A 26,935-nucleotide genomic window follows, 5' to 3' on the forward strand; every position below is an offset into this window, starting at 1 on the left:
ATGGCTAAAAATAGGCCAGTAATCCCTGGTTTTTTTTGGACGCAAACCAAATTCTGCGCCCCTGGCAAGATCTAACAGTGTTGCAAAGCGAAGCGATGGTTTAACACCCCGCTTAGCTGAGCGATGGCTTGCACCATCCAGTGCAGTGCAGCAGTTCGATAGAAAAATAAAAAATAAGCTAAGAATTGCCGAAACCCGGGATTGAACCGGGGACCTTTAGATCTTCAGTCTAACGCTCTCCCAACTGAGCTATTTCGGCACTTGGCAATTTCCTGGCGCCGAACGCGGGATTTTAAATGAAATCCCGTTCAAATTATACTAATCCTGATTTTATGGAATCGAACTAAACTGAAGCCGAGATAAGTAGAGGGCTTTCGATTAAATGGAAACTTCCCAGAGCTCTGCATAAATTACTCACTTCATTTATGAACAATAGTGGCATTCACTTGGGCCTAAATTCCCATAGCTTTAAAAATCAAATAAATTTAGTTAAATCATAAATATTTGTGCATTCTATTGGCCCACATTAAATGGTGGGAAACAGTTCGTTTATTAAGCGGCGGAGCATCCAAATTTGTGGTTTTGGCTAATGGATTCAAAAAACTGACGTCACTTAAGCCTGGGAAACTTCCAGTATTTTGCGGTTTTTCGATTATATGTAAGTATGGAAAATAACTAGCACCTGGGGGGACAATGGATTTTAATTAAGCGAACTGATAAAACCGATCGAGCCAAAATAAACCCGACTGCATTGTCCCTTTTCTGTTAGTCATTTATTAGCGCGTTCGTTCTGGACATGACCGTAAAAATGCCCGTTGCTAATCGGCTGGCGATCAAAAATAAGACTGCGGATCAAACCGGTCGAAGGAGGCGGTGCTCCACCGCTCACCACTCACCGATGGCCACTGACCAGTGACCACTCACCACTAACCATACCACTCAGCAAATCCTGCGGCAAATCCGAGTTCTTTGCTCAGTCAAACGCCAAGCAAAAAGCTGAAAACAATGCATTTATTGCTTTTTAATTGGCGCAAATTCAAAGCTCGAGTATTTTTAGTGTCCGCGTAGCCATTCAATTTATTCATGATTCACGACTAATTGCAGGTGACGCTCGATCGCTTGGTTCGCTTCCATCTCTTGAGGTCAAGTGTCGAGGAACTGGAGTGTCTGTCGCAACTGCTGCACGTGCCATGTCGTCCGTAGCTCCACGTCCATGTCGCTGCCCCAAGGATCCGGTTCCACACACACACACACACGGTGGCACTTAACTGGAGCTGCCAACCGAGGGTTTGGGCCTTGGAATGCGCGGCTCGTGGGCATTCAAGCAAGACCATAAGCAAAAGAAACAGAACACTGCTCCCAGAACGAACCAAAGACTGGCCACCACCCACTACTCACGTGCACAGAGCGAAAATGTGGCTATTTTATGTGGTATGCAGAAATATATATATACATATATACATAGATTAGCCATCACAAAATATTTCAAATCAGATTACATTATGTGGCCAAGCATTTGATATCCATGACGATCAATTCATTATTCTCTGTGCACTCGAACTTGAGCCTCCTAGAGCTGCCCAACCCACCCACTCGACGATTAGCAACACCCAACACCCAAACTGACGTCACAACGTGTTGTTCCGCTGACCAAGACCGCGTCAAATGAGCATAGAAAAAAAGTACCCGCAAGACCAAAGAAACACCTGCGAAAGCCAAAAAGCACAAAACAACGCAAACACCATGGAAACTGGTTCCGCGGGGAAGCTGAGATCTGTGGCTCGAACATCGGAGCTTGGAGCTTGGAGCTTGTAGCTCCATGAGTCAGCGGCGGATAGGCGGCTATCGTATGCACCGATTTACGGCACGCACATGTGTTTCCTTGGTAGTAATGATAGTGCGCGATGGATGGCAGGAGCACTCAGTGCACTACTACCGGCGAATAAAAAAATCCCCCGAAATTGCAGTCACGGACGTCAGGCATCGCTGGGAACTGGATTTTGCAGCGCGATTTAATGTATTCCCCGAATCCAAGAATCCAACCCAGAACTTAACCCATTGTGCATTTGAAAAGTGACTCAAAGAACTATCTTATAGTATAATTTGATAGTATTATTTATTAATAAACACAAACATAATATTAAATTGTTTATACATAGTGAGGCTAGTACAATATGAGTGACTTGAGTGGGTTAACTTAACTCAAATCGGAGGGGTCAGTCAAGGGTTCGTCGGCGGAACATGGCACAGACAAGGCACACCACTCATCATCGGCATGCTCGGAACTGGCGGCAGAACTCAGGCGAGGCGATGGGCTAAGTTGACATCACAGAGAGGAATTGACAGAATGGGGGAATCCACATCCAAGTAGTCTCGACGTTGTATTATGCGTGGATTTTCCATAGCGGACAACTGGTTTTCTCTGCGCTGCTGGTGAATCGCTTGTTGTTTTCGCTAAATCTCGAGAGAACAGCGTAAACAAATCACAAAAAAAAAAAAAACGAGGCGGGATCAAGGGTAGCGTGATCATGATGATCATGATCATCAAGCATGCAGCTCAAGATGATCAGCCGAATGGCCGTGACTATGGCCAGCCAGAATGGATCTATTCGAGATGAGAATAGTTCAATTCTGTTTCACTGCAAGTCGCCAGTATTGATGATCAGTTGATTAGTGGTCTTGAGGTACTAAGTGCGCCCCGTGTTATGTGATTTCCTGTTAGATGCATGTACTTTCCTCAAGATCCTCCCATTGGACGAGATGACAAACGGAGAGCACCTGCGATCAGTTCAAATGCACCGCCAGCGGGGTGGGGGGAAAAAAAAGGAGGCACGGCCGCTGAGGATTGGGGATCACCGATTAATCAGTCCTTTGTTCCACCTGCACACATACTATTTTTGGCACTTTGGGATTGGAATTTCAAATCGGAATCAGTATTGGCATGGTCATCGGCATCGGGATGGAAGGGTCATGTTCCCGACGTTTGTTCTTGACTGAGCATCTCGGCAACAAAGAGCACTCGCTCTTGGCTGCTTTTGCTCGACTGCTCGGCCTGCTTGACTGCTTTTGCTTTTGCTTTTGCTCTTGCTCTGCTTTTGCTTTGCTTTGCTTGACTTTGCTGCTTTGCTGGCTTGGCGCTTTGCTTTTGGACTTCTCTCGGGCTAAAAGTTTGCATTGTTTAGCCGGCGATGGCAGCGCCGTCGACGTCGCCGCCGTTTGGGCCGTTTTCCTTTTTAAAAACGACGATGGACTGAGCCGTGTTTTAGTTCTGTTCGCCAAACGCAGCCAACTGGACGTGTCCCAAAAAAAAAAAAACAAGCGGCGTTTTTCGAAGTCCAGGGCAACACATTTCCACGGTTCGGACTGAACAGAATTGTGTGTTCCTCACCATTTTTTTTTTTTTCCATCGAATTGTTTGTTCTGTGTAAGTGGCGTTTTTCGTCTTTCGTCTGTCGTGTCGCGTTATCTTCTCCGTTGATGTTGATTGAATTGAAACGAACTCGGATGCTCTGGCTGCAAATTTATGAAAGAAAAAAAAATATATATATATTTATAGATATTAAAACGCCTTGACAGTACTCAATTGCTCGCCGACGCGTGCTTGTGTGCAATTAATTTAAATCCATCGAGGGGTACCATAATTCTCGACAGTTTTTGTGTGTCAGTGCCAAAGCCACCAATCGATCGATCGACCGATCGACAGATCGAACAAGAAAATATATATACATATAGCAGCAGTTCGTCGAGTGGTAAAGTGTAAGTTAGATGGGCGATATGAATCAGTGGACTTCACTGGGGGGAAAGACCACCAAACCGCCGACTTGCCAACCCAAATGGTGTGACGCTGAAATTCCAGGAAAAAAAAAGATCAGTAATTCGAAATCAAAAATGAAATACCTAATACAGATTACTCAATGGAGTCTACAGATCTGAACGATCATCTCCTAACTAGCCCTATAAGCACTGATCGCAAGTGATTAAACACGGATCATTAAAGATCGCTGGCAATAAAAACTACCACTTCGATTGGGATTGCATTGATGATGTGATGGATGATCTGCCAAATATGTGCAAAAAGCAAACAATCGTGATTAGTTCTATATTAAAAAGATGAAATGGGAAGAGTAGCTAGTCATTAATGATCGGCCATAAGCTACCCGCCGAGCCATTTGGAAATATTCCGAGTGAAGGCGGATGAAATAGCCAATGGCACTTCGGTTTACAGCGCAAACCACTAAGAGTCTGTGTCTGTTTGAGCTACATATAATATTGACGCAACTCAGTTGGTGTCAACAAATTACGGACGACACTCCCACCAACCGAGAGCTAATGAAGCCACGAAGTTTGGACTATCTTATCGGGCGCGGAACAGAAAGGAAAAGCCCCGAATTGGATTCGAAACAAGTCATATGTATATTATAGACAATACCCAATGAGAATGAGTCTAATGAATCTTTCAATCGATCGATCGATTGATAGATTCTAATGAGTAAGGTAGCAAGCAGCTGGGCAATTTGTTCAGACGTGTTGTATAAACTTGGCATTATCGCAAAAAGTTGAAAGCTCGATTTAAATCGGAATTTATTAAACAAATTCTGGCAATCATTTAATTTCGACATGATTCGCATTCGTTCCCACATCTCGGACAGAATTTCTGGTGGGCGTCTTTCGAAATGAATTGTGCTGATGGGGGGGGGGGGGGGGGATGATGAGGGGTGAAGGATGGGGGCTACATTGTTGTGGGGTCAGTCACGAAGATCCGAGATGCAAACATCTAGTAATATATTATGGAGAAGTTAAAATTGCTAATGAACACCGGCAATTGCATAAGTGTGTCTGATTTTGATTAACATTCGCTTTTCCTATAATCTATATGAGCTTCTTCCAATCAATTCAATAATGCAACTAACAGCACCAGTGGCAATCTCCCATCTCGCATTTGGAAATCAAATGAACCGTCTCCAGTCCCACACATTCCCAGTTCCTTTGGGCACATTTCCCTATAATAGCTCAATCGGCTTCGATCGCGGAATGTCAGATGTGCATATATATGTATGTATTGTATATGCGAGCAATTAGAAAGGTTGCTCAGGTGTCGCAGATAATTAATTTTAATTGATAACTCTCGCTGGCATCCAGCTTAATTGTTTGACCACTCTAATTATGCCAGGCCATCTGGCATCTTGAGCGATATTTATGAGTAATTTATTGCCCAATCTGCGACTAGGGCTAGTGCAATTAAATATATAATAAACAAGCCATCCATTAGTTGAGTAATGCAACTACAACCACGGGGCACTCAAAGTATATCAATCCGATGCGATGGGTAGCACTGTAGTCGAATCTGGAAGATATCAGCCATCCATACATCCATTTAATCGCTTTAACCGCTTGATTTGCATTTGTCGAACAAGCGGAGACGACGTAATTACCCGTAATTCGGGTTATACAGACCGACAGCCAGTCATTTCGCTTGCATTGTAGTTGTTGCTCAGAACTCAGAATTCGAGAGCTCGGAACCCCCTCGAGATGGAGTGGAGCAAACAGAAAGTCCGAGACACATTTAGTCCGGATGATGACTGGCAAGCTTAACAGCTTGGAATCGCCCTTGCCATGGTCACCGGTTTGACCAGCCGGCCGATCATCGATGAACACCAGGCGTATTAATATATGCTAATAGCGGAACCGCTGTCATCGAAAGCCCTTTGCTTTAGACCCGGGTTCAACTTGGCATGATTCGCGATCGAATCGCGATCGGCAACAACATGGCATTTGCATCAGCATCTGGTATCGAATCGGATCAGGTGGGATGGTATGGTATGGCATGGGATGAGATGGGAATGGGGATTGGGATTGGGAGAGTGCAGTCGGCGACAGTTGCCAGGTGCGATCTGTATGGCATTTTGTAATTCATTAGGTTCAGGTTGCGAACACCTGGTCCAGCGAAATCGAATCTGATTCATTGGCAGTTTATCTCTTCCACCTGCCATATACAATACATAAATACTATATATCCTCAGGCAGAACTTTGAGGCGTGATTATAATAAACATGCTTAGCTGATCTATAAAACAGTTTGCTCTTTACGATCTTCGGATTAATAAGATATGTATGTACATATCGTACTTTCGCTCGGCTTATGCAATCCAGATCCGCAGACATCCGGCATTTCTTCAGTTGGCGTCGCCAGCACTTAGCACCTGGCTCATAATGACCATATGCAAATCGAAAATCACATGGATTCTCTTGGCACCCAGCGACTCCTAACTGACCACACTCAACGACAATCCACCGGCTGCTGATGGCTTCATTTCGACGACAGTGGCGAGTGTCATGCATAAATCAAATTCGCAGACAGAGTCCAAGGGGGCGTGGTATCTGGTATCTGTCATGATTACCAGCGAACTGTTGCAGAATCCCAAGTGTTCAGTTCACACGAGCAGGTGTCAAGGTTGAATGGGGCCAACTACGTCACGCGATCTTAAGTGGCCCTAAAGATCTTCTATTCCCACAAGACCACAGAACCGCAAAGCATTCAATTCAACTAAGTGACTGTTAATTGTGGGCGAGGAAAGAGGGACAGACACCTGCCGCATGGGACTGGCCAATAAATTAGGAATATTTATTCGCTATTTATTTAAAAATCAGCCAGATGGCTTTGGCCATATGCATGCGACCCGCACCACCCCCGTCGGCCGCCCGGAGATCATTCATAATTGGTGGGCAGGTTAACCTTGACTGCGGTTGCAAGTCGGGCTGGCTGATAAACCGCATTTAAAGCCAACTTAATACAATTGTATAATGTGCATAATGTGTAATGGGCATGCTTGAGTGCCAGCCATTTGTCTGTTCGTCTGTCCGCTTGTCCGTCTGTCCGTCTGTCAAATGCTTAAAGTGCTTTGCATTGGCGACTAATCGAATCGGGGTTAAGCATGACTCGCATCTGTCAGCTAGAAAGTTCCCAGAAGTACTTGCCTCTAATTGCCCGGCCCATTCGAATAAGCCGAGATTTTAATAGCAGCTAATGGTGGCAATCGCTGGCATTACCACCCATATCTAGTAAACACTGTGCGCCCACACATCTGATTCGGATATTCAGCACTCGACTCTCCTCCCCACTCGATTCGAGTTTTGTGTTTCGAGTTGAGTTTCGAGTTTGCGATCGAGTTGGAGGCAACCAAGCCTGACCGTTCTTGGTCTAATCTTGTCACGAACATTAGTCGATGCTGTAATGTCAGGGCATGGAATTGCAAACCTCCATTGCGTGATATGTGGGGGCAGGGGACTGATCAAGGATCAGTTGCGTTCCGAATAGCGGAGCACACTAAAATGGTATATTAATTGTGCTAGACGATAATTAAATGCAAATTCGCAGTTCTATGCTTTGTGCAATTCCATTTTATATTAGTTTTATTTTTTATTTTTTTTTTTTTTTTTTTTTTTTTTTTTTTTTTATTGTTGCTTGTATTAGGTTCTAAACTTTATCGCTCCAATGAGCACCCATATATTGGATAGCTAATGCACGAACTGCAAATCCGATGGCCTTGCCAAAGAAAGCGAAAGAGGCGAGTTTCCCGAGGAGGGAGGCGTTTATATACAACCAGTCAGTCAGTCACGTCTGGCCGAGAGTCCGGTTTTTGGTCTACGACGCGCGGCGCCTTGACATTGAACTAGAAATAGAAAACGCGGCTTAAAGCCCAACGACGCGCACTGGCGGATATGGATGTGGATATCGATGTAATGCATGGTCGAGGAACTGCTGTTTGTCCATAAGAATCGCCCAGCAACTTCATTCAATACGGACAATAGTCCAATGCCAAGGTTGCCTCTTGAGATTCTGCTAAGTCGACAACAATCGGAAATAATAATACCCCGCTTCCTACATCGAATCTGCATAAGACTTCAGACCAGACTCACGTGTGAGCTTTAATACCTATTTATGGCTTCATAAATGTCAACGCGCATCACGAAGCGATGATCAAGGTTTCGTGGGACTATCAATGGGCCAGGCCGTTAGAGTCGAAATGACTATTATTATTGAAATTGCACCGAACATTGGGCCAAATATGTCGAAACCAGAATATGTTTCACTTCGAAGGCGTGTAGTGCCGACTCGGAACTGGAGAAACAAAGACGGATCTCTGTAAGCGTTTTCGAATCTTGACTCGATGCGCAAACAATGAGCACACAAATGGCCAAAATGGTCAAAATGGTAATTAGAGACCAGCTGTGCAATAAACCAAGCGGCCAATACACCGAGCATCCGCATTCTCGAGATCTTTTGTTCGACCGCATATCCGTCGGATGGCTGGATAGCAAAGGTGTCTGGCCACTATTTTTCCAACCATGTTCTCGGCGATTCTTGGTATTGACCTTGGCGCTTTTGACAGCCCGGCAATTGTAAGACATAGCCAAAAATTGAAGCAAAAAAAAAAAAAGAGAAAGACAAAGAACAGCAAAAGCAAATTAACTTGATTGATTAAAGGAATTTCGGTACGCATGTTGGCGGGGCGGGTGTTTGACTGTCAAAAGTGAAGTCGAAGCCCAAAAGAGCTGGCTTCTTGCCGGGCTTAACCCATTATGAAGCTTGCCTAATGGCGGTTTGGCAAAAAAAAAAAAAAAAATAAAAAAAATAAAAAATTGCCGCCTGCGAGAATGGAGCGTACAACGAAAAAGACAAATTAATCGAGGCACTTTGCGCGGTACGGCAGGTAAACGCTTTTGGATAAGTCCAACTGAGCGCTTGGAGAACCCATAAATCCCATAGATATATAAATTATACAATTTTCCCAGTTCCGATTTCCTTGAAAGCTCTGAGGCTTAAAATACTCAATGTAAGGCCAGAGCTACAGAAAAGCGGGCACAATTTGCTTCCTCATATCTTGATCTTGAAGTCCATTAAATATTGATTCGTTTCATTTTAAAACGCATTTCCATTATCATTCCATTAACTGATTTATTATCAAATAAGTACTTTATTTTATAGTAAAATGTTGTTGATCTTAACTTAATTGTCACCACCGGCAGAGCTCCGATTGGAGTTCATTATATCAGTATAAGTATCCGGATAATGCTCGTTAGACACCGCCTCTCGTATCACGTACGCGTAATTGCCTTCACTTTCGCTACGCTGCGAGGGAGAATTATGGACACTGCGCCAAGTTCCTTTCGAAATTCAAGTCACGACGGATCCGTCAAGTGCTATAGCGAGATTGCATTATGCAGCTGACCTGCGAGCTGACACTCGGACTCTGGTAGACTCATTAATTGAGTGCTCGCAGATTATTTGTCATTATGTCGAGCCACTTGAATATTTTCTTTATTGCAAATGAGAAATGCGATAGTGATGGTTCTCATTTGGGTATGCGTTGTAGTTAGATAGCTCGCCAATTGGGTTTGTGTATCTTCTTGTTCTTGGTTTTTATAGTATATTGAATAGTCGTATTAATCAATGGCGATCTCCTTGTGTCTCCCGCAGTCATCGGCCCCAATATGATACCTATTCTGGAGAAACTCAGCGGGTTCTACAACACCTACGTCTTGGCCGTACTCACCATTGGTTATATCCTGGGCGAATTGGGTCACTATCTGATCGGAGTGACCTCCAAGCAGACGGCCATTGAGTTGGACTACGGTGATCATGCCTGCCAGCAGAACACCTCGATGTTCAATCGCCACGAGTTGCCCACCCAGTGCTCGGCGGTTATGAATGAGACCAGCTGCTATGCCCTTGATTTCAACGGCACTGGCTATTGCGAGTGGAACTACAATGGACTGGGCATCGACTACCAGATCCTGGCCGGACCCACCTTCATCCTGATTTTCACCATCGCCGGCGTATTTATGGGCTTCGCAGCGGACAAGTACAATCGCGTCAACATGCTGACTGTGTGCACAGTGATCTTCGGCATTGCCATGATTCTGCAGGGCACCGTTAAGGAATACTGGCAGCTGGTAATTTTGCGTATGATCATGGCAGCCGGCGAGTCGGGTTGCAATCCCTTGGCCACGGGCATTATGTCCGATATCTTTCCGGAGGATAAGAGAGCACTAGTCATGGCCATCTTCAACTGGGGAATTTATGGAGGATATGGAATCGCCTTCCCCGTGGGTCGCTACATCACCAAGCTGAATTTCTGGAATCTGGGATGGCGCGTTTGCTACTTGGGCGCCGGTGTCCTTACCGTAATTATGGCCGCACTGACCGGAACCACTTTGCGGGAGCCGGAGCGCAAGGCCATCGGTGAGGGTGACCGCCAGACGTCTAGCGGCAAACCAGTGAGCCTGTGGCAAGTTATCAAGAATCCGGCAATGATCATGTTGATGATTGCCGCGTCCATCCGTCACTGCGGTGGCATGACCTTTGCCTACAACGCCGATCTCTACTACAACACGTACTTCCCCGACGTGGACTTGGGCTGGTGGCTCTTTGGGGTCACCATTGGCATTGGCAGCGTGGGTGTGGTCGTCGGTGGCATTGTGTCGGACAAGATTGTCGCCAAGATGGGCATTCGATCACGCGCCTTTGTATTGGCTGTTAGCCAGCTAATTGCCACACTACCAGCCTTCGGATCGGTCTACTTTGACCCGCTGTGGGCCATGATCACGCTGGGCCTGAGTTATTTCTTCGCCGAGATGTGGTTCGGTATTGTCTTTGCCATTGTTGTGGAGATTGTTCCGCTGCGCGTTCGCTCCTCGACCATTGGCGTCTTTCTGTTTGTGATGAACAACATTGGCGGCAACCTGCCCATCCTGGTGGATCCGGTGGCCAAGATCCTGGGCTATCGCGGTTCGATCATGATCTTCTACGCTGGATTCTACGGCATCAGTAAGTCGGCTTGATCTGGCCACTTTTGGATACCAATATTACTAACACCTCTGGTCACAGGTTCTATTCTCTTCTTCATCACCTGTTTCCTGCTGGAAGGCAAGCCTGATGAGGTGGGACAGCCGGAGTCGCCGAAGAGCCATCCGGATGCCGTGCTCAATGCTCGCCACATGCACGGACACGACAACTCCGTGTTCTCCGTGGACGAGACCTTGCCCTCCAACGGACGTCCTGCCCAACTTCCGCAGCATCTGCAGATGTCCAGCAATGGATACGACAAGTCCCAGATTTCTCCGCCACGACAAAATGGCGCGGAGAGCAGTAGACTATAGATTAGCTTAAGCTCCGGAGTGTTTTTTTTTTTTTATTAATTAATATTATGCAATTTTTATGTTAGGTTGTTAAGATACCTGCTTCAAATTCGGCTAACTGATAATTCGATATCTGCTTTACATCAGATATCAGTTCTTAACAAATATGCCCGAATCCGGAGCAGGTGTCCTTGCACCCAGCAATCATAGGCCTAAGCGATGGATCCCCGAGATTCCCGCAACACTGTATTTTTAGCGCGATAACTGTGTACTTAATTCGCCAGGCGATTACAAGTGTACAACTTTAATAAAGTGCTGTTTTGTTAACATAAATTGAGTTCGACACTCGCGACACTTTCAGCTAAATCAGAGGTGCTTTGAATTGTGAAATTGGCAGAAAAAGTTGAACAAAGGATAGTGCTGCCCTTATATTGAAGGAAAACAAAATTTGGATGCGGCTATAAAAAACCTTAGACCATATTCCTACACTGCCAAAAACCAAATAATAGCAGTTAAATACGAACCTTATATGCCACGCCAATCTCCCAGGTAAGACACCTCCGGATCCACCGGTTGAACCACAGACATATTAACACCCACATATCCTTCGCCACCCATCCATCTCCCTTTAAAACAGCTTTCATTTGTATATAAATAAATTTTTCACTTTCACTCTAAACCGAAATTCTATTTAAATCCTAATTATAAATATAAAAAAAATCAAGATGCTATCTTTAAAATTGTAATTAATACCAAAATTTCCGGCTTTTTACCCATAGTGCAACGTACCAGTTTCCTTCAGTATGACCATGTTGCATCTAAGCCAAAAAGTTTTGTTTGTCCATAACCATCGATAGCTATCGATAACTAACTTAATAAAATAGTTGCATGTATGACAACAACATCAAAGTACGTGGCTTAATTTCTTTCATTTCTATGCCTTATGGCCAGCTCCTTCGAGTAACATCTACAAAAAAATAAGAAAAATTTTCTCCCCGAAACGAAAAACCCTAGTTTTTCCCAACTTTCACTTACGACGAAAATCATCGCGGCGAATTGCAGACACGTAGCCTTGGCAGAGTGAGCATTTTGCTCTGCTATTCGTGTCTATCGTATTCGCCGGCAATTGCGCATTGTGAGACACGGGCATAGTTCCCTCACTTCGGCGTCAACTTTGGAAGTGTTCGGATCGGCTCGTATTTCGACACCTCCGCAGACAAGGCCAAATTGCTGAGCATCGCACAAAACTCCAGAAATAACGGAGGAAAGTAATCTAAAGTGAGTACAGTTGAATATTACTAATCAAGTGGTAGTTGTAATAACGGGAATGTGCATCAACGACGAAAACAAAAACGAATTGTAGAGGCCAGCAAAAAAGTCGTGCTCTTGTTTGTCTTTGTGTTCGTTTGAGTTTGCGTCTTATGTGGACGAGCTTTTGCGACTGTGTTTGTGTGTGTGTGTCTGCATAAGTGTTCCGCAGAACTTATCGTGTGAAGAATCCAACCGCCGTTTATATAAACATTCTTCCATAAATCATTTCTCGGACGAGAGCGGAAAGGACGTTTACAATCAATAATGGCGTATTGCGAGCTCTACTATGAAAAGTGGATTTAAGTTAATCGCGTAATGATAACTTCGTTTCTTTAAATGTTTATACACACATTACTAACGTTACTAACTTTTTTTTTTAAGTACTGTGGTGGAAGGAAACTCTTCTGACCTTATGTAGTACATAGGATTTTAACCATGACTATTATGTCCGTTTTTCTGTCCGTATGAACGACCTAAAAAGCTGAGATAGGAAACACATTCTAATGACGAAAACGCGACACAATGATTCGATACCAACGGTCAAGGTAGTGCCAAAGACAAGATGCGTAACGCTATACGATTTTTTGGCACACTATTTTTTCGCCATGGCTCTAGAGGTGGCTCCAGGCTCTCTCGATTTTTTGTTCGAGAGCGAGAGAGCGGAGAGCGCTACAGCAAACAGCTCTTTTCTACGCATACAGTGATAGTTATTATAGTGTGTTTGGTAGTGCGCACTAGCGCACTAAAGGCTGAATGCTACATTTGTGTCGCCAAAAACCGATGTTTCAAAAGTCCAAAATACAAAGTGACCCACTTTTTCTAAATCGTTGGAGGAGAGAATTCTGTAGTCAAATCCCCGACTATCAGATACCCGTTACTCAGCTAGTGTGAATGCGAACGCGAAATTTCATCATTTTTCTGGGATATCGAAAGATATTGGGGAATAAAATGAGAAAAAATTTTCCCAAAGTGACCGTATTGGCGGCTTTATGGCGTTAGAGTGGGCGTGGCCAAAAGTTGTTTGCCAAACCGATAGAAATTTACAAGTCTAATAAAATTATGAACAAATTTCGAAAAAAAGGTTCAAAAGCGTGGGCAATTTTTTGCGGTTTGTGGGCGTTAGAGTGGACGTGGCAACATGGGTCAACAAACTTGCGCTCCGTCCATGTCTCTGGAATCTGTATGTTGAATCTCAACCTACTAGCTTTTATAGTTTCTAAGATGTCGACGTTCATACGAACATACGGAAATGGCCAGATCACCTCAGCTATTAATCCTGATTAAGAATATATATATTTTATATAGTCGGAAAGGCTTCAATCTGCCTGTTACATACTTTTCAACGAATCTAGTACCCTTTTACTCTTCAAGTAACGGATATAATAAAGAAATAGAATAGCAAGGATGATCTGTATAATTTTTAGAACTTGTAAAAGGCAACGAGAGTTACTTTGTCACAAAATATGGATACCTTGCCACATACTTTATTTTTAGGAAAAAGAAAACTACTTGAGAGTATCAGATTTGGAAAATGAAAGGCACTTCTGACCTTTTTTTTTTAATAATATCTGTAAATGCACAAATAAATGCAGTGATTACTCACTATGTGCATAAAATACTTATTTAAATCAAGCTTAAAGTAAATGCTTATACGTTTTAAGCATAGCAAATGGACTTTGATAGCTGATAGATAAAAGAATCAAGCTAAGTTCCGTATTCTATCCACAAGAACACCGATTGGTTCATTCGTAAAGGAATGTAGTCGTTTTGCTGAAAAAATCCCATCGCTACTCGAGGGTTACCATTTGTTGTTGGTTTTGCGTGGACTGAGTACTTTGACCTTGTACTCTACCTACTACAATGAAACCACAAAAGTAAACATGGATATTTTATTCCTCAAATGAAAGAAATGATGATAGTGCTACAGTAATAGTTATCAAGGATAAGAACAACATGCTTCCGTCGTTGCGAACACATTTTCAGATTATGTACTAGACCTTCCTGTGCTCCAACCCTATTGATTTATATTAAAAATCAAGGTCATAATAAGGATCGCGATTGGCTTGGTTTATATCAGCTGGTGTATCAAGACTTAAATGGCACACAGTGTTTGGTATTCGCCGATCGACGAACCAGACCATGAGTCGTGTTAGAAGTATTGTTCGTAATACTGTGAAGTGGCGCCTACTAAATATGTTTTGTGTGTTGGAAGAGTTCAAACTGAAACGGTACATAAGTTTAATTATCCCATTATCCCATACAGATATATTGTGATAATGCGGGTTAAATATGATTAATGATCAACAATAATAGGGTTGGATGGTTTCAGTGTTGCTCTTCTAGGCGGTCTGTTCTGTACTCTCGATCAGCGCGTACTGCCACGTCGATTTAGAATTCTTGGCTTCCTTGGGCTTTTAGATATGCGCAAGAGTCGAGTCGCTGAAAGTTTAAATGTGTGTGTGTGTGCGTGTGGTCATCGTTTCGTAGAAAACTAGGTAGACGCTTCCCGTTTATATTATTATTGTGCTATCTGCTTCGTTCTGTAGGTACGGGATTTGTGGACGGCGTATGTATGGAATGTGCTTATGTCTCATGTTTGCTGTTTTATTTACGCTATCGATCGCAACGTCGAAAGATTGTTTAGTCTGCAAAAACAATAACAACAGCGAAAAAATCGATCGTCTTACGCACCAATACAATGACACTTGGGCACTGCCAAACGCACACAACTGTCGCGTGCGGCGAATTCACTTCGACTGAGTGGGTGCGCGAGTAGTGATGGCACTTTAGAATTATCGATAGTCCGTTGTGCAAATTTGTGAGATACTTGTTTTGTTGTTTGTTAGTTTTAAAAACAATTAGGGATTTTAGTAATGGGAGTTGATTTGCGGGCTGCATCGGGCTGCATCGCAACGTACTATAAAGATATTTTATTTCCGTTTGGAGTTATCGATTGTTATTGAAACCACCCGCCTCGGATTCGACGCCACAGATGTTGTTGTCATTCCTTTGACGACGCCGTTTTGTGCTGCCTCCTTTAGAAACGTTAATTAAGTTCCAAGAAATGAATGGAAATGTGTTTTATTTTATACATTGCGTATTCTTATATAAGAAGTCGCAGTTTTGAGGGATATTCATGGCGCACTAGTTGTGTTCGTCCGGTGAGTGATGTGAGCGGAAAGTGTAGGAAGTGCTGAGATTGAAACCATGCCGCATAGTTAACCAATGTAATAAATAACACCAAACACCCTCAGAAGAGTCGGATACGAACAGTGCCTGCTGCAAAATGGAGGATAGCGAGGACGACGTGGTGGTGGTGAGCTGCGATACCTCGATGAAGGAGAAGGTAAAGGCCAAGCTGGTGGAGATCCGTAAGTTTGTGCCCTTTATCCGGCGTGTGCGAATAGACTTCCAGGATACTTTGTCCAAGGTTCAGGGTCATCGTCTGGATGCCCTGGTTAACCTGCTGGATCGCGAGTAAGTCATGGACCAAGGGACGCCCACCAAACTCGGTTATCCATCATATCCACTCCTTCGTTTCAGGGACGTATCGATGAGCTCTCTTAACAAGATCGAGGTGATCATTGATAAGCTAAGGACGCGCTTCAATCCGGTAAGTCGAGTATGCGCCACAGCTATGACCACATCTTCACGTTCTAACCCTAATTTTCGGTCTGTAGAGGATCGAAATTGACACTGGCGAAATCATTGATATCACTGAAAACACTGAGTATGATTCCACTGCGTCGAGTTCCTCCGGGTCAAGCGCACAACCACCAGCTCAAAGAGCGAAGTCCTCAGATAAGGGTGGCCTGTTGAACGGCTCATCTCTGGCTGGCAGGTTAAATGCTTCACTTAACCCCGCATCAGATGCTACCAAGGACCATCTATCGACACCAAAGCAACTAGAATTGGAGCGCAACTCTAAAGTCTCTTGCTCAACTTCAAAAATAAAGACTTCTTCCATTTCTGCCAAGATTTCAGTTTTTCCAGCCACTTCAATGGATTTGAACATCCCAAAAACTACCAGCGCCAAGGCATCGGATGAGGGGCAGCGGTCACCTGCAGAACCACGTGCCGCCCTTCAAGCTATAGTTCAAGATACGAAAACACCAACCATTCCAGAACCAACATCACCAGCGGCGCTTAAGCATTCCTCCCTTCGTGGCAGTCGTGGATTTCTGGCTGTCATGCAGAAGGCCTTAATTGAAGAGAAGAAGCAGCGAGCTAGCGAACAGAAAACTGATAAAGAAACTAACGGTGTAACGCAGCTAGAGACAAACTTCTCGCGGCGATCTTATACAACATCGTCACAGTCAACCTGCCGTTCTTCAGAAATATCGGTAAGAGCAGAAAACCCAGATTTTAAGCGACGAAGCACATCGCTTGTGCAGCATGCTCCTCTACAGGAGGCCTCCCCAGGGCAATCCAAAAAAGACTTGCCCATATCCTTGTCGGTACAGGGTCTACCAGCTTTGGTCAGTGCCAGCACTGCAAGTCCAGCAAATACGCTTGAGGAGGCCCGCAAGAAGCTGGCGGCCTTGAAATATGGACTAGGAACAACGGTACCAAGCATGCCTCCACTGGCCTCCAATATAAATGATCCACGCGGTAGAAAAGGAATAAACCTGCCTGAAACTAACAACAATAAAGACAACGACTTGGGTATAGCGCTGCAATCCCCGCCGCCTATGCGGACTCCCTCGCCTATTCCGCCGCCACCAAGGATGAAGGCCGGTACGTGGGCCTCATTTTCAAATGTTCCCCAGGAAAGCGCATTTACAGGCCAGCATGCTGTGCAGCGCAACTCGGTACCTCCGGGAGATTCTCGAGCCTTTGGGGATGCTTTGGCACATGAACCAAGGTCCTTCTATGGCACTGATTCCCGAGAACCCCGAGACCCTCGTATCTGGAAGAGCAAGACTTCCCAACAGCAGCAACATCAGCAGGCGCCACAGGCACAAATTCCTCCGTATTCCAGTGACCCGCGTCGTTCTATAAGCACTTACAGCGGTTTCGAAGAGTCAGCCAATAGAGGGCAAACTAATAGTAAAAATAATAATAATCATAATCAGAATCAGAATGTTACCGCCAATGGAAGTGCATACATTGCGAACTGGAGTGGCAATCCATATGGAAACGGTCCAAACCCAAGACCGCCCTTTCCTAGCAATCAAAACGGGAATGAATATGCTGGTGGTTTTAATGGTTCGCATAGTTTCAGGGGCGGATTTCGCGGCGGTCACAACAAACGGGGCTTTGGACGACACAATGACGTGCCACGCACATATGGGGAACACCGCAAAGCCAAGGCCCGTGCTGAGGCGGAGGCCAAGGCTAAGGCTGAGGCGGAGGCCAAGGCTAAGGCTGCGGCGGAGGCCAAGGCTAAGGCTGCGGCGGAGGTACGCCAATTAGAAACGGAAGTTTCGCGGGAGATGGAAGCCCAAGAAAAAAATAAACAGCAAAAGGAAAAGCCGGAGGAGAGCGAGGCGGAGAAGTCGACGATCGCAGTGACTCAGGTTCCGGAATTGGACACCTCCTACCGCAACGTTAATCTGGGGGTGCTAAACAAGAAGCTAGACTTTCGAATACCGAAGAAAACCCTCCCACCGGCAACAACAATAACCTCAACAAGTCCAGTCAATGGTAATGGGGAGAATCCAAGCTGCCCCTCAAATTCCCCCACAAGCAAAAGCTGTGATGCCAACCAGGACAAAGATACTTATAAGAATAAAGATAGGTATTTAAATAAGGCTAAGGCTAAAGACAAGGTAGATAAGGGCAATGAGGTGTCGGAGAACAATCTGGATAAGTCTGAGAAGCTTGAAAAATCGCAGGATAAGAAGGCAAATGACAAGGAGAACAAGTCCGACAAAAAGGAGAAGAAGAGACTGAACAGGGAGCCTGAAAAGAAATCAAAGGTTGAGAACCCCCTCGAGATTGTGGACTCGAATAGCGTGGTCAGTGAGGAAAGCTCGGAAAATACAGACAATGTGGAAAATGAACCGCCTCTTAGCGAGACTAACGCGTCTCCAGTTCCAGAGCTAGCTACCAGCACTCAGGACAGTCAACAGGACCAGTCAGTGAGTGAAGAGTTGGACATCCTTGCCAAAAACCGTAGAATGTCCGGAACTAGAATAAAGACTCCCATTTCGTCTACTGGAAACCCTGCACTAAAGCGACGGGCAGATGATGATGTTGAGGACAAGTTGGAAAATCCGACTAAAAAGAACTGCGCAAAGTGGGAGGCAAAGCCTGACAAGGAAAAATCGGAGGATGATACCATCGACAAGATTAAATCCATGAAAGTAACTAAATTCGCTGATGTCGAGATGAAGGTTACAGAAGAAAGCCAGAGTGCTGAGGAGGAGGAGATTACTGAGCAGAAAGAGAGTACTGAGGAGGAGGAAGGTACTGAGCATAAAAAGAGTACTGAAGAGAAGGATAAGCCGCCAAAAATCTCCAAGATAAAAATTGTCCTTACTCCCATTGCCCATACAACACAAGTGGTTCGTCCTAATGATGGCTTCAAGAACAATCAAGAAAAGATCTTGGACAACATGGCAACTGATGAGCACGATGATGAGGAGGTCCCCGGGCCCCCAGCTCAATTCCTACGCCGGATTATGCAGCGTCGGAACTCCTTGGCTCCTACGTATATGAAGCCGATGGTGGACAAGGATAAGATTGCTTCTTCCAGTTTTACCTACGAGGATCTGCCGGAGCAGAAGCGCGGAAATCAGAACGCCCGAAACCTGGCCATCATTTTCGAAAAAACTAGTGACAACTGCAGCGTGTCCACTCAAAACATTATTAATGGCAAACGTCGCACTCGTGGATGTGAGACCTCTTTTAACGAGACCCAATTGAGCCGAAACATCTTTGGCATGGGCCAGATAAACAGGTCGCGGCCAAAGGCCACCGAGGGTAAAGCTACCAGGGCAAAGATTTCTGTCCCTGCAAAAGATTCAACCCGTGCTGATGATGATCCTATTCCCACTCCAAATCTTAAGCGGAAAAGGCAAGCTATTCACAAGGAAACAGAGGATGATGTGGAGATGAAGCCTAAGAAGGCTCGATTGGAAGCACAGGAGATAAATGGGGTCAGTGTTACGCCTGATGAACAGCAGGTAGAGAACAACGTGGAAGTCACCCAAAAGGAGGTGGAAGCAATATCCTCAGAGCCACTTCTCTCTTCTGAGGTTGAACCGACACGAAAGCCTCGCACGAAACCGCGAAAAAACGAGCTGGACAAGCTAAACGACGACATTGCGCAAATGTATTACGGGGAGGAAGTGATGCGTGCCACCAGTCGCAGGGCTTGTACCCGTCGATCGCGCACGTCCTCGCACACGCGCACCAGTAGCCAGCATTCCAGGACGTCCTCTGTATCGCGAACCGATAGCATATCCACCGTATCGGATATTAGTTCCATAATCGTCAGGAACACGGCGCGAAGGGGTAGAGGCATCAGATCATCCGAAAATGGCATCAACCGTGCCACGTTTAATGCATCCTTGAATGCAAAAAAACCAAAGTTGTGCCGTGTTAGAATAAAGCGATGTGCTGCATTGATGGAGATGATAAAGGACCAGGAAAAGGAGGAACAGGAGAAGAAGGAGCAGAAGAATAAAGAACCGAAGAAGAAGAAAGTGGGTGTGCAAAAAAAGCCATTGAAAAGTAAGCCGAAAAGAGAGAATAGCGTTATTCTTAACACAAATCCCGAATGGCACTCCATTTCGAAGGCTGTTATCAAGTGTGTCGTCTGCTCGAAGTGGGTTCGCAGGAGCCCACTCTCTCATTATATGATGTGCCATAAGGAGCACTATGCCGCCCGATTGCCACCCGATGTGCTTAAAGAGCTGCGGGCCGGGCGCGGAAATCGACCGGATTACTGGGTTTCGCAACGCGGCGGCTACACATTGCACTTCACTTGCCCGTTCTGCCAGAAGCCACTGCTACTCTGCCAAAAAGGCATGATCGAGCACTTGATCGGCCATATGGGCGAGTCTCGTTTTTACTGCTCCAACTGTAATATGCCACAGAACCGCCTCAGTAGGCTGCTGGACCACACCGCATCCTGTGGGCCAGGTGCGAAGCCTTTAAGTAGCAAAACCGTCTGCCTACCGATGAGTGTTCACGTGTGCCACATCTGCCAGTTTATGCAGTACAGCAAGGAAAATATGGACCGGCATCTTACTGTTCAGCATGGCCTAACGAAGGAGGAACTAGAAAGTGTGGAGCGCGAGGAGTTGATGCTCTGCGACACAACAGACGTACCATATGCAGATTCGAATAAGGATGGCAGCGCCGTTGGGCCTGAAATTCAAAAAAACAAACCGAAGTCGAAAGCAAGTGCAGCACTTTCAAATACAACCAAAAAAAATAAACAGCAAAAGAAGACAAACAACAGTCGCTTCATGAAAATGGTCAAAAAATCCGTAAGTCTATTGAAGCGAGAAAGAGAAGAGCAGGATGACCAGAACATGACCCAGGCTAACGAAGGGTCGGAAGTGCCGGAAATACCGCCGCCTCCGCCAGAAATTGAGCCCTTGTTTGTGGTCAATGAGTGTCTAATGACCTCTGAAATGGACACGGACATGGAAGAAGTCTTGGAACAGCCCGTTCAACATATGAGCTTAATGGTAGACGAAAAGCCTGTGACGCTACTCAGTGGGGCCACAGAACAGCTGGAGCCTAGTGTCCCTGATCCCGAGCCTGTTGTTCCATCTGCACAAGATGATGGCAAAGATGTAAATGAAGATGAAGACGTAGACGTGGAGGCAGTAGTGGATTCCCTTCAGTCACACACTGACCAGACGGCTACTTCTATGTTAGCAGAAGTCAGTCTAGCCGAATTGGCTGGGGATGTACTTGATGGTATTGGCAGCGACGCGTCCGACTATGAGATGGATGATAATTCAGAGCAAGTGGATACAACTAACAAAAACGGCTACGGTGATGATGACGATGATGCGCTTACCGACGATTGGGTGGATCTGGAGACTGCCAAGCGCAATTCCAAGTCCGCCAAGAGCATTTTTAGAGTGTTCAATCGCTTCTGCTCGCGTTTAAACAAATTACCCCGATCCAGCAGAGCAGTGCCCTCGAATGGGAGTGAAAACAGCGATGGCAGCGACAACAACGACGACGACGGCGATAATCCTGATCCCAGCGAGCTAATGCCAACAATGCAACCATTGGAGCCGGAGCCAGAGATGGGGGATTCATCCACATCTACAGGTGCTAAGTCGCTATCCGAACGGGTGGAGAATGTGGGCTTTCAAAAGCCCTCTTCAGACGAGGATCAAAATCGCGTGGCAGCATCCTATTACTGCGTGCAGCCGGGTTGCACTTTCCTCTTTTCCAATGAGCTGGAAGGCCTCGAGAATCATTTTGCGTTAGAGCACCCTCTTGTTCGATGGAGCGGCAAATGTGGCATGTGCCGTCAGAAAATCACGGCAACGGAAACGAATCTCAGAATTTCTGAAGAGTTGCGCCACATGAGGGACGTGCACATGAAGGACATATCCACCCTGCCTCCTCCTCAGTCATCTGCGGTTGAAAGCCCAGCCGTTATTGAATCCTGCCTGAATCAGCGTGAACCAGTACCTGAATCAGAACCTGATCCCGTTCCTGAGCTTCCCAAGCTGCGTGTTCGACGCTTCACTGGGGATCGCCTTGTTGTGGATTCACAAGCGGAAAAGAGCCAACCGGTAGCAATAGTTGTCAGTGATGATGATAATCCGCGAAATGGGATGCTAAGGGACTTGCTGGCGGCGGATCCACGGCCACCCAATCAGCAGTTGGACCTCCAAGCCGCTGGACTGGGCGAGTTCCTTTGCGCCAAGCCCGATTCACCGTCAACAGAACCGGTCAAGCAGACGCCCGTAATTGTTGGCTATTCGAGTGGCTTGGGCTTGAAAATCGGCCAGGTCCTTAGCAGAACTCAGATTTCAGCTAACTCACGGCTATCGCCAGTCGTTAACGATCCCCTGCCAGAGAAGTCTTCTGCTCCTGCTGCCGTTGAAGAGAATCGTAATCGATTCAGGTGCATGGCCACCAACTGCAATTTTGTTGCTCACAAGCTCATGTTCATGCGGGAGCACATGAAGTTTCACAGCTACAGTTTCAGCAGCACCGGTCACCTGAACTGCGCGTACTGCTCCCATGTGGCAGTCGATGTGGATGATTACTTGCGCCACGGAGTGATCATTCACGACCTGGCACCACGCTCCGAACTGGAGAGTTCAACTGGACCACCATCTGTTACCCAGAAAATCCGGGATATGCTCAGCCAGCGGGAAAATGGTCGTGTTCCACCACCAACTCCTCAAGTCACTCTGTCTGATGTGGTCCTGGGTCTTTTAGAATGCACCGGATACAGCGGTGAGTGAACTAGACTAATGCTAATATCTTTAAATTACTTAGGCTTTCATCTTTATTCCAGAGGATAAACTGTACGCCTGTCCCCAAAAGGGCTGCATCGTGCGGCTGACAGATGAGCAGCTTGTAAACCATTTGCGCTACCACATTCGTAGCACTCATCAGGGCAGCGAGTTGGTGAAATGCAAGTTTTGCACCAAGGCGATGCATCCGCCGGCACTTCGTACGCATCTGCAGCAGTACCACGCCCGGCACAGCATCTTCTGCGGCATTTGCTTAGCCACATCGGTCAACCAGCGCATAATGATGTATCACATGAGCACGGTGCACTCCAAGGCCTACGGCCGGCCTAACGCGCGGCTGGCGTTTGTGTCACTGCCCGTGAAGATCGACGCGAGTAAGAAGAACGTAGAAAGCGAGTTCTACGTGGCCGTCGTGGAACAGCCCTTTGGCAACCTCCAGATGCAGGATTTCCAGCGCAAGCTGTTCGATGAAATGGACCGTCGGCGTTCGGGAACAAAGACGTACTTCCGCAGCTCCGAGGTGCATATCCTGCCAACGCAGCCAACATTCCAGCGACCGCTATACTGTACGGAGTGCCCCTTCTCCACCACGTCAAGGGTTAACATGCAGATGCACCTCTATGAGCACAAGGATGAGACCATTCGGGAAGCCTCCAAATTGGCGGACTTGATAGTTCCAGCAACCTCTTCGGTATTAACTGTTTCGGCGAGTACGTTGGTGGCACCGCCGAGGCCAGGCAAAGATTCAGAAAAACCATCTACTTCCGGACAAAGTGGTGATGCAGCGACGGAGCAGCTGAATCCAGATGTTCCTGGAACCCACAAGCCCATCAAGCCACCGTTACGCTATGTGCCCCCGGACCAACGCTACCGCTGTGGCTTCCTCCGATGTAGCGTCCTTTGTTTTTCGGAATCTGCGGTGCGCAAACACATGCAGGCTAACCACAAATACTCGGAGGTGGTAAGGTGCCCGCACTGCAAGAACTGCCAGGGTCAGTTTGGAGTAGATAAGTACTTTGACCATCTTGCAATGCATAAGCGGCACATCTTCCAATGCGGCGCTTGCTCACGTCACAATAGCAGGCGTGTCATCGAGCGGCACATACAGGAACGTCACAATATTCAAGATGTGGACATGATCGTACACCGCCATAATGACAGCAACAAAACGACCGAAGCCCGCTGGCTGAAGGCGCGTAAGTGTTGAATTTAACTGACCTTCATTTGAAAAAGCCCACTCAAGTGTTATATCCCCACTCTTTAGCTAAATTGGCACGTCATTCGCTAATGGAGTACACGTGTAACCTGTGCCTCAAGTACTTTCCAACGACCGTGCAGATCATGGCCCATGCGGCGTCCGTTCACAAACGCAACTACCAGTACCACTGTCCGTACTGTGAATTTGGTGGAAACCTCGCCACCGCGCTCATTGAACACATCCTTCGCGAGCACCCGGAAAGGGAAGTGCAGCCTGTGCAAATCTACCAGCGCATCGTGTGTAAGAACAAGCAGACGCTAGGCTTCTACTGCACCACCTGTCACGAGGTGGCCAGCAGCTTCCAGAAGATCGCTATGCACTGCGACAAGGAGCATAAGTCGCGCAATCCGGTGCAATGTCCCCACTGCATTTTCGGGCATTTGGCCGAACGCCAGGTTGTCTTACACATACAAGAGAAGCATCCCCATGAACGCGGACTGGCAATGGTGCAGTTCGAACGCGTGCTTAATGACATCCCGAACAGCATAAGCTGGGAGATAGGTCGGCCCATCGAAGTGGAGCCTGAGAAGGAGATCCCGAACAATGGGGAGAGTGCATTCCTGCCGCTAAGCCAGAGACAGGTTGTAACGGAAGTGGTGGACCTGCTGGATTCAGACGACGAGGCGGACGAGTACGGTGAACAAGATGACGCGGTAAGTAAAGTGTGGCTGATGCAGGCCCAATTTTCAATTTTGTTTTCCTTATGCTCATTATTATTTTGCTACAGAAAATCGTGGAGTTCGCCTGCACACACTGCGACGGGACAAACACCAACTTGCCGGACCTACGCTCCCAGCACTGGGCCCGCGAACATCCCGACCAGCCCTTCTATTTCCGCGTTCAGCCGATGCTGCTCTGCTCCGAGTGCAAGAGATTTAGGGGCAATGCAAAGGCACTTCGCGAGCACCTGCGTGCGACACACTCTATCCGGAGCATAGTGGCTGCGGACATTCGTCGACCGATGGAGTGCGCTTACTGCGACTACCGCTATAAAAACAGGCACGATCTTGCGAAACACATCAGTGAGATAGGTCACCTGCCCAATGACCTGAAGCACGTAACAGATGATGAAATTGATGCCCTGATGCTGCTCAGTGCCAGTGGAAGTGGTGGGGCTGTTAACGAATACTACCAGTGCGGATTGTGCAGTGTGGTTATGCCAACGAAGGAGACAATTGTCCAGCACGGCCAAGTGGAACACTGCAAGCCCGACGAGCGTTTCTGCTTCCGGCAGCTAGTGTCGCCAGTGATATACCATTGTTCCTTCTGCATGTTCAACTCGACCGATGAGCTGACTACGCTGCGCCATATGGTGGACCACTACAGCCGCTTCCTGGTCTGCCATTTCTGCACACGCTCTCAGCCGGGTGGTTTCGATGAGTACATCCAGCACTGCTATACCTACCACCGGGACGATATCAAATCCTTCCGGGACGTGCACACGTTTAGCGATCTGAAGAGGTACCTTAGTCAGGTGCATTACCAATTCCAGAATGGGTTGATTATCACAAAAAGCAGTCTCCGTTATACACGTTACAAATCCGACAAATGTATGCTTGAGCTAGACGCTGAGCTAATGGCCAAGGCCCAGCGGCCACCCATTCCGCGTCTGCATATCAGACTCAAGTCGACCGGCGTTCAGATGCAGAGCCCCGAGGGGGCTGATGTGGAGAAACCTGTGTCGTTGTTGCGGATCACAAAGCGACGAAAAACGCTTAATCCTGGCGAATTGCTCCGCTCATTCCGCGAGGAGAATGAGGTACAGCCACAGCCACCGGCCTCTTCAACATCGTCGGGGACGGCTCCTTCTCCTGCGGCAGGTTCTGTGTTCAACCTGTTCAAGCGCCGCAACAGTCTCGTTGTCCGCCCAGCAACCAGCAACTTGGATCAACACTAACACCACAACATTATTATAATTTTTTTTTTTTTTTATTTCTTCTGGACCCCATTTATGCATATTTCGTACTAGTTTCAAACTATTTAAGCATTTTTTTTTTAAACATAATTATGAGATCATGTTTACTACATTTGTAAGATCAATAATGATAAGATAGGACTCTAACTGACAACGGCTTCAAATAATTAAACTATTGTTTTAACTGAATCAATTCATGTATTCTGGTATAACATGGCAAGGAATAAAGATGGACATGAACTAACTCTGATGCCAACGCCGTCTGAAAGCTCAAGGAAGCTGGGTTCGGAAAAATCGAAATTGAAATTTGACTGCTGGAATCGTTTAGAACTTTGATACGAAAAGCATTTTGGACAATTAGAACACGCATGATAAGTAAGAATCGATTTTGTTTAATAAAAACGACAGTGCGTCTATCCCAAGACCAGCAGTGTTGTACATACCGGCTTCCTGTTTATCAATCAGTTACTGCGACACTTGTAGAGCGAATCTCATGGTGTGGCGCTAGCATCACGCATTTGAATCCACCGCGCCACAATCTCCTAGCGGGTAGTTACCCGGGACGATTGTGGTAATTTTCATTGAGATACACATAGAATCCGCATTTAATGCTTTATGTTGCATCTCAGATCAATCACATATGTATATACATATATGTATGTAATTTGTGAGTTGCGGCACAGCTGATTGCGTTACTATCGGCTATCGTCGGATGATCGGTCAGGGCTGCAAATGTGTAAATAAATTCGTAGTGTTTTTGATCTAATCAAAACCATAAAGTTGAGATGTTCTATGGTGTTGCTGCTATCATTAAAATAATATGAAAATATAAAATAAATATATGAACAGTTTGAGTCAATGGTCAATGGCGTGACTCACGAACGTGGTGCGATACCGGTGGCAG

The 26,935-nt window shown here is 46.2% G+C and overlaps 2 protein-coding genes, 3 long non-coding RNA genes and 1 other non-coding gene across 11 annotated transcripts, besides 4 other annotated features; 3 read left to right on the top strand and 3 right to left on the bottom strand.

Moving 5' to 3' along the window:
• Positions 1-186: 186 nt before the first annotated feature.
• On the bottom strand, positions 187-259 carry tRNA:Phe-GAA-1-2 (transfer RNA:Phenylalanine-GAA 1-2). Its single transcript has one exon. It is a non-coding gene; the product is annotated as a tRNA-Phe (tRNA).
• Positions 260-594: 335 nt separating this feature from the next.
• Positions 595-2,139, top strand: lncRNA:CR44895 (long non-coding RNA:CR44895). Its single transcript, NR_123814.1, has 3 exons — positions 595-658; positions 1,105-1,431; positions 1,495-2,139. It is a non-coding gene; the product is annotated as a long non-coding RNA:CR44895 (long non-coding RNA).
• lncRNA:CR44964 (long non-coding RNA:CR44964) lies at positions 2,115-3,736 on the bottom strand. Its single transcript, NR_123815.1, has 2 exons — positions 3,580-3,736; positions 2,115-3,513 (listed from the first exon to the last, which is right to left on the bottom strand). It is a non-coding gene; the product is annotated as a long non-coding RNA:CR44964 (long non-coding RNA).
• CG14439 (uncharacterized protein) lies at positions 3,260-11,468 on the top strand. Of its 3 annotated transcripts, NM_001201622.2 has the most exons (4): positions 3,260-3,424; positions 3,557-3,756; positions 9,478-10,827; positions 10,888-11,468. In NM_001201622.2, exons 3-4 carry the CDS (start codon positions 9,492-9,494, stop codon positions 11,157-11,159), a joined length of 1,608 nt encoding a protein of 535 aa, NP_001188551.1. In that variant the 5' UTR covers positions 3,260-3,424; positions 3,557-3,756; positions 9,478-9,491; the 3' UTR covers positions 11,160-11,468. The 3 variants fall into 3 exon arrangements, with proteins under 3 accessions (NP_001188551.1, NP_001188550.1, NP_572347.1); NM_001201621.2 differs by having other exon boundaries at positions 3,260-3,756; NM_132119.3 differs by lacking the exon at positions 3,557-3,756.
• Positions 11,469-11,495: 27 nt separating this feature from the next.
• Positions 11,496-11,919: a mobile genetic element.
• A 118-nt stretch (positions 11,920-12,037) lies between these two features.
• sov (small ovary) lies at positions 12,038-26,428 on the top strand. Of its 3 annotated transcripts, none has more exons than NM_132120.2 (7): positions 12,038-12,416; positions 15,704-15,926; positions 15,993-16,062; positions 16,130-22,838; positions 22,900-24,054; positions 24,123-24,769; positions 24,844-26,428. In NM_132120.2, exons 2-7 carry the CDS (start codon positions 15,736-15,738, stop codon positions 26,011-26,013), a joined length of 9,942 nt encoding a protein of 3,313 aa, NP_572348.1. In that variant the 5' UTR covers positions 12,038-12,416; positions 15,704-15,735; the 3' UTR covers positions 26,014-26,428. The 3 variants fall into 3 exon arrangements, with proteins under 3 accessions (NP_572348.1, NP_727123.1, NP_001284962.1); NM_167090.2 differs by lacking the exon at positions 12,038-12,416 and adding an exon at positions 15,453-15,610 and having other exon boundaries at positions 24,844-26,213; NM_001298033.1 differs by lacking the exon at positions 12,038-12,416 and adding an exon at positions 15,453-15,610 and having other exon boundaries at positions 15,707-15,926; positions 24,844-26,213.
• Positions 13,007-14,172: a mobile genetic element.
• Positions 13,283-13,803: a mobile genetic element.
• Positions 14,326-15,207, bottom strand: lncRNA:CR43496 (long non-coding RNA:CR43496). Of its 2 annotated transcripts, NR_047773.1 has the most exons (2): positions 15,141-15,207; positions 14,326-14,669 (listed from the first exon to the last, which is right to left on the bottom strand). It is a non-coding gene; the product is annotated as a long non-coding RNA:CR43496 (long non-coding RNA). The 2 variants fall into 2 exon arrangements; NR_047774.1 differs by having other exon boundaries at positions 14,326-15,207.
• Positions 26,299-26,357: a mobile genetic element.
• Positions 26,429-26,935: the final 507 nt, after the last annotated feature.

This window comes from Drosophila melanogaster, chromosome X (assembly GCF_000001215.4).
Source record: "Drosophila melanogaster chromosome X".
Taxonomy (NCBI): domain Eukaryota; kingdom Metazoa; phylum Arthropoda; class Insecta; order Diptera; family Drosophilidae; genus Drosophila; species Drosophila melanogaster.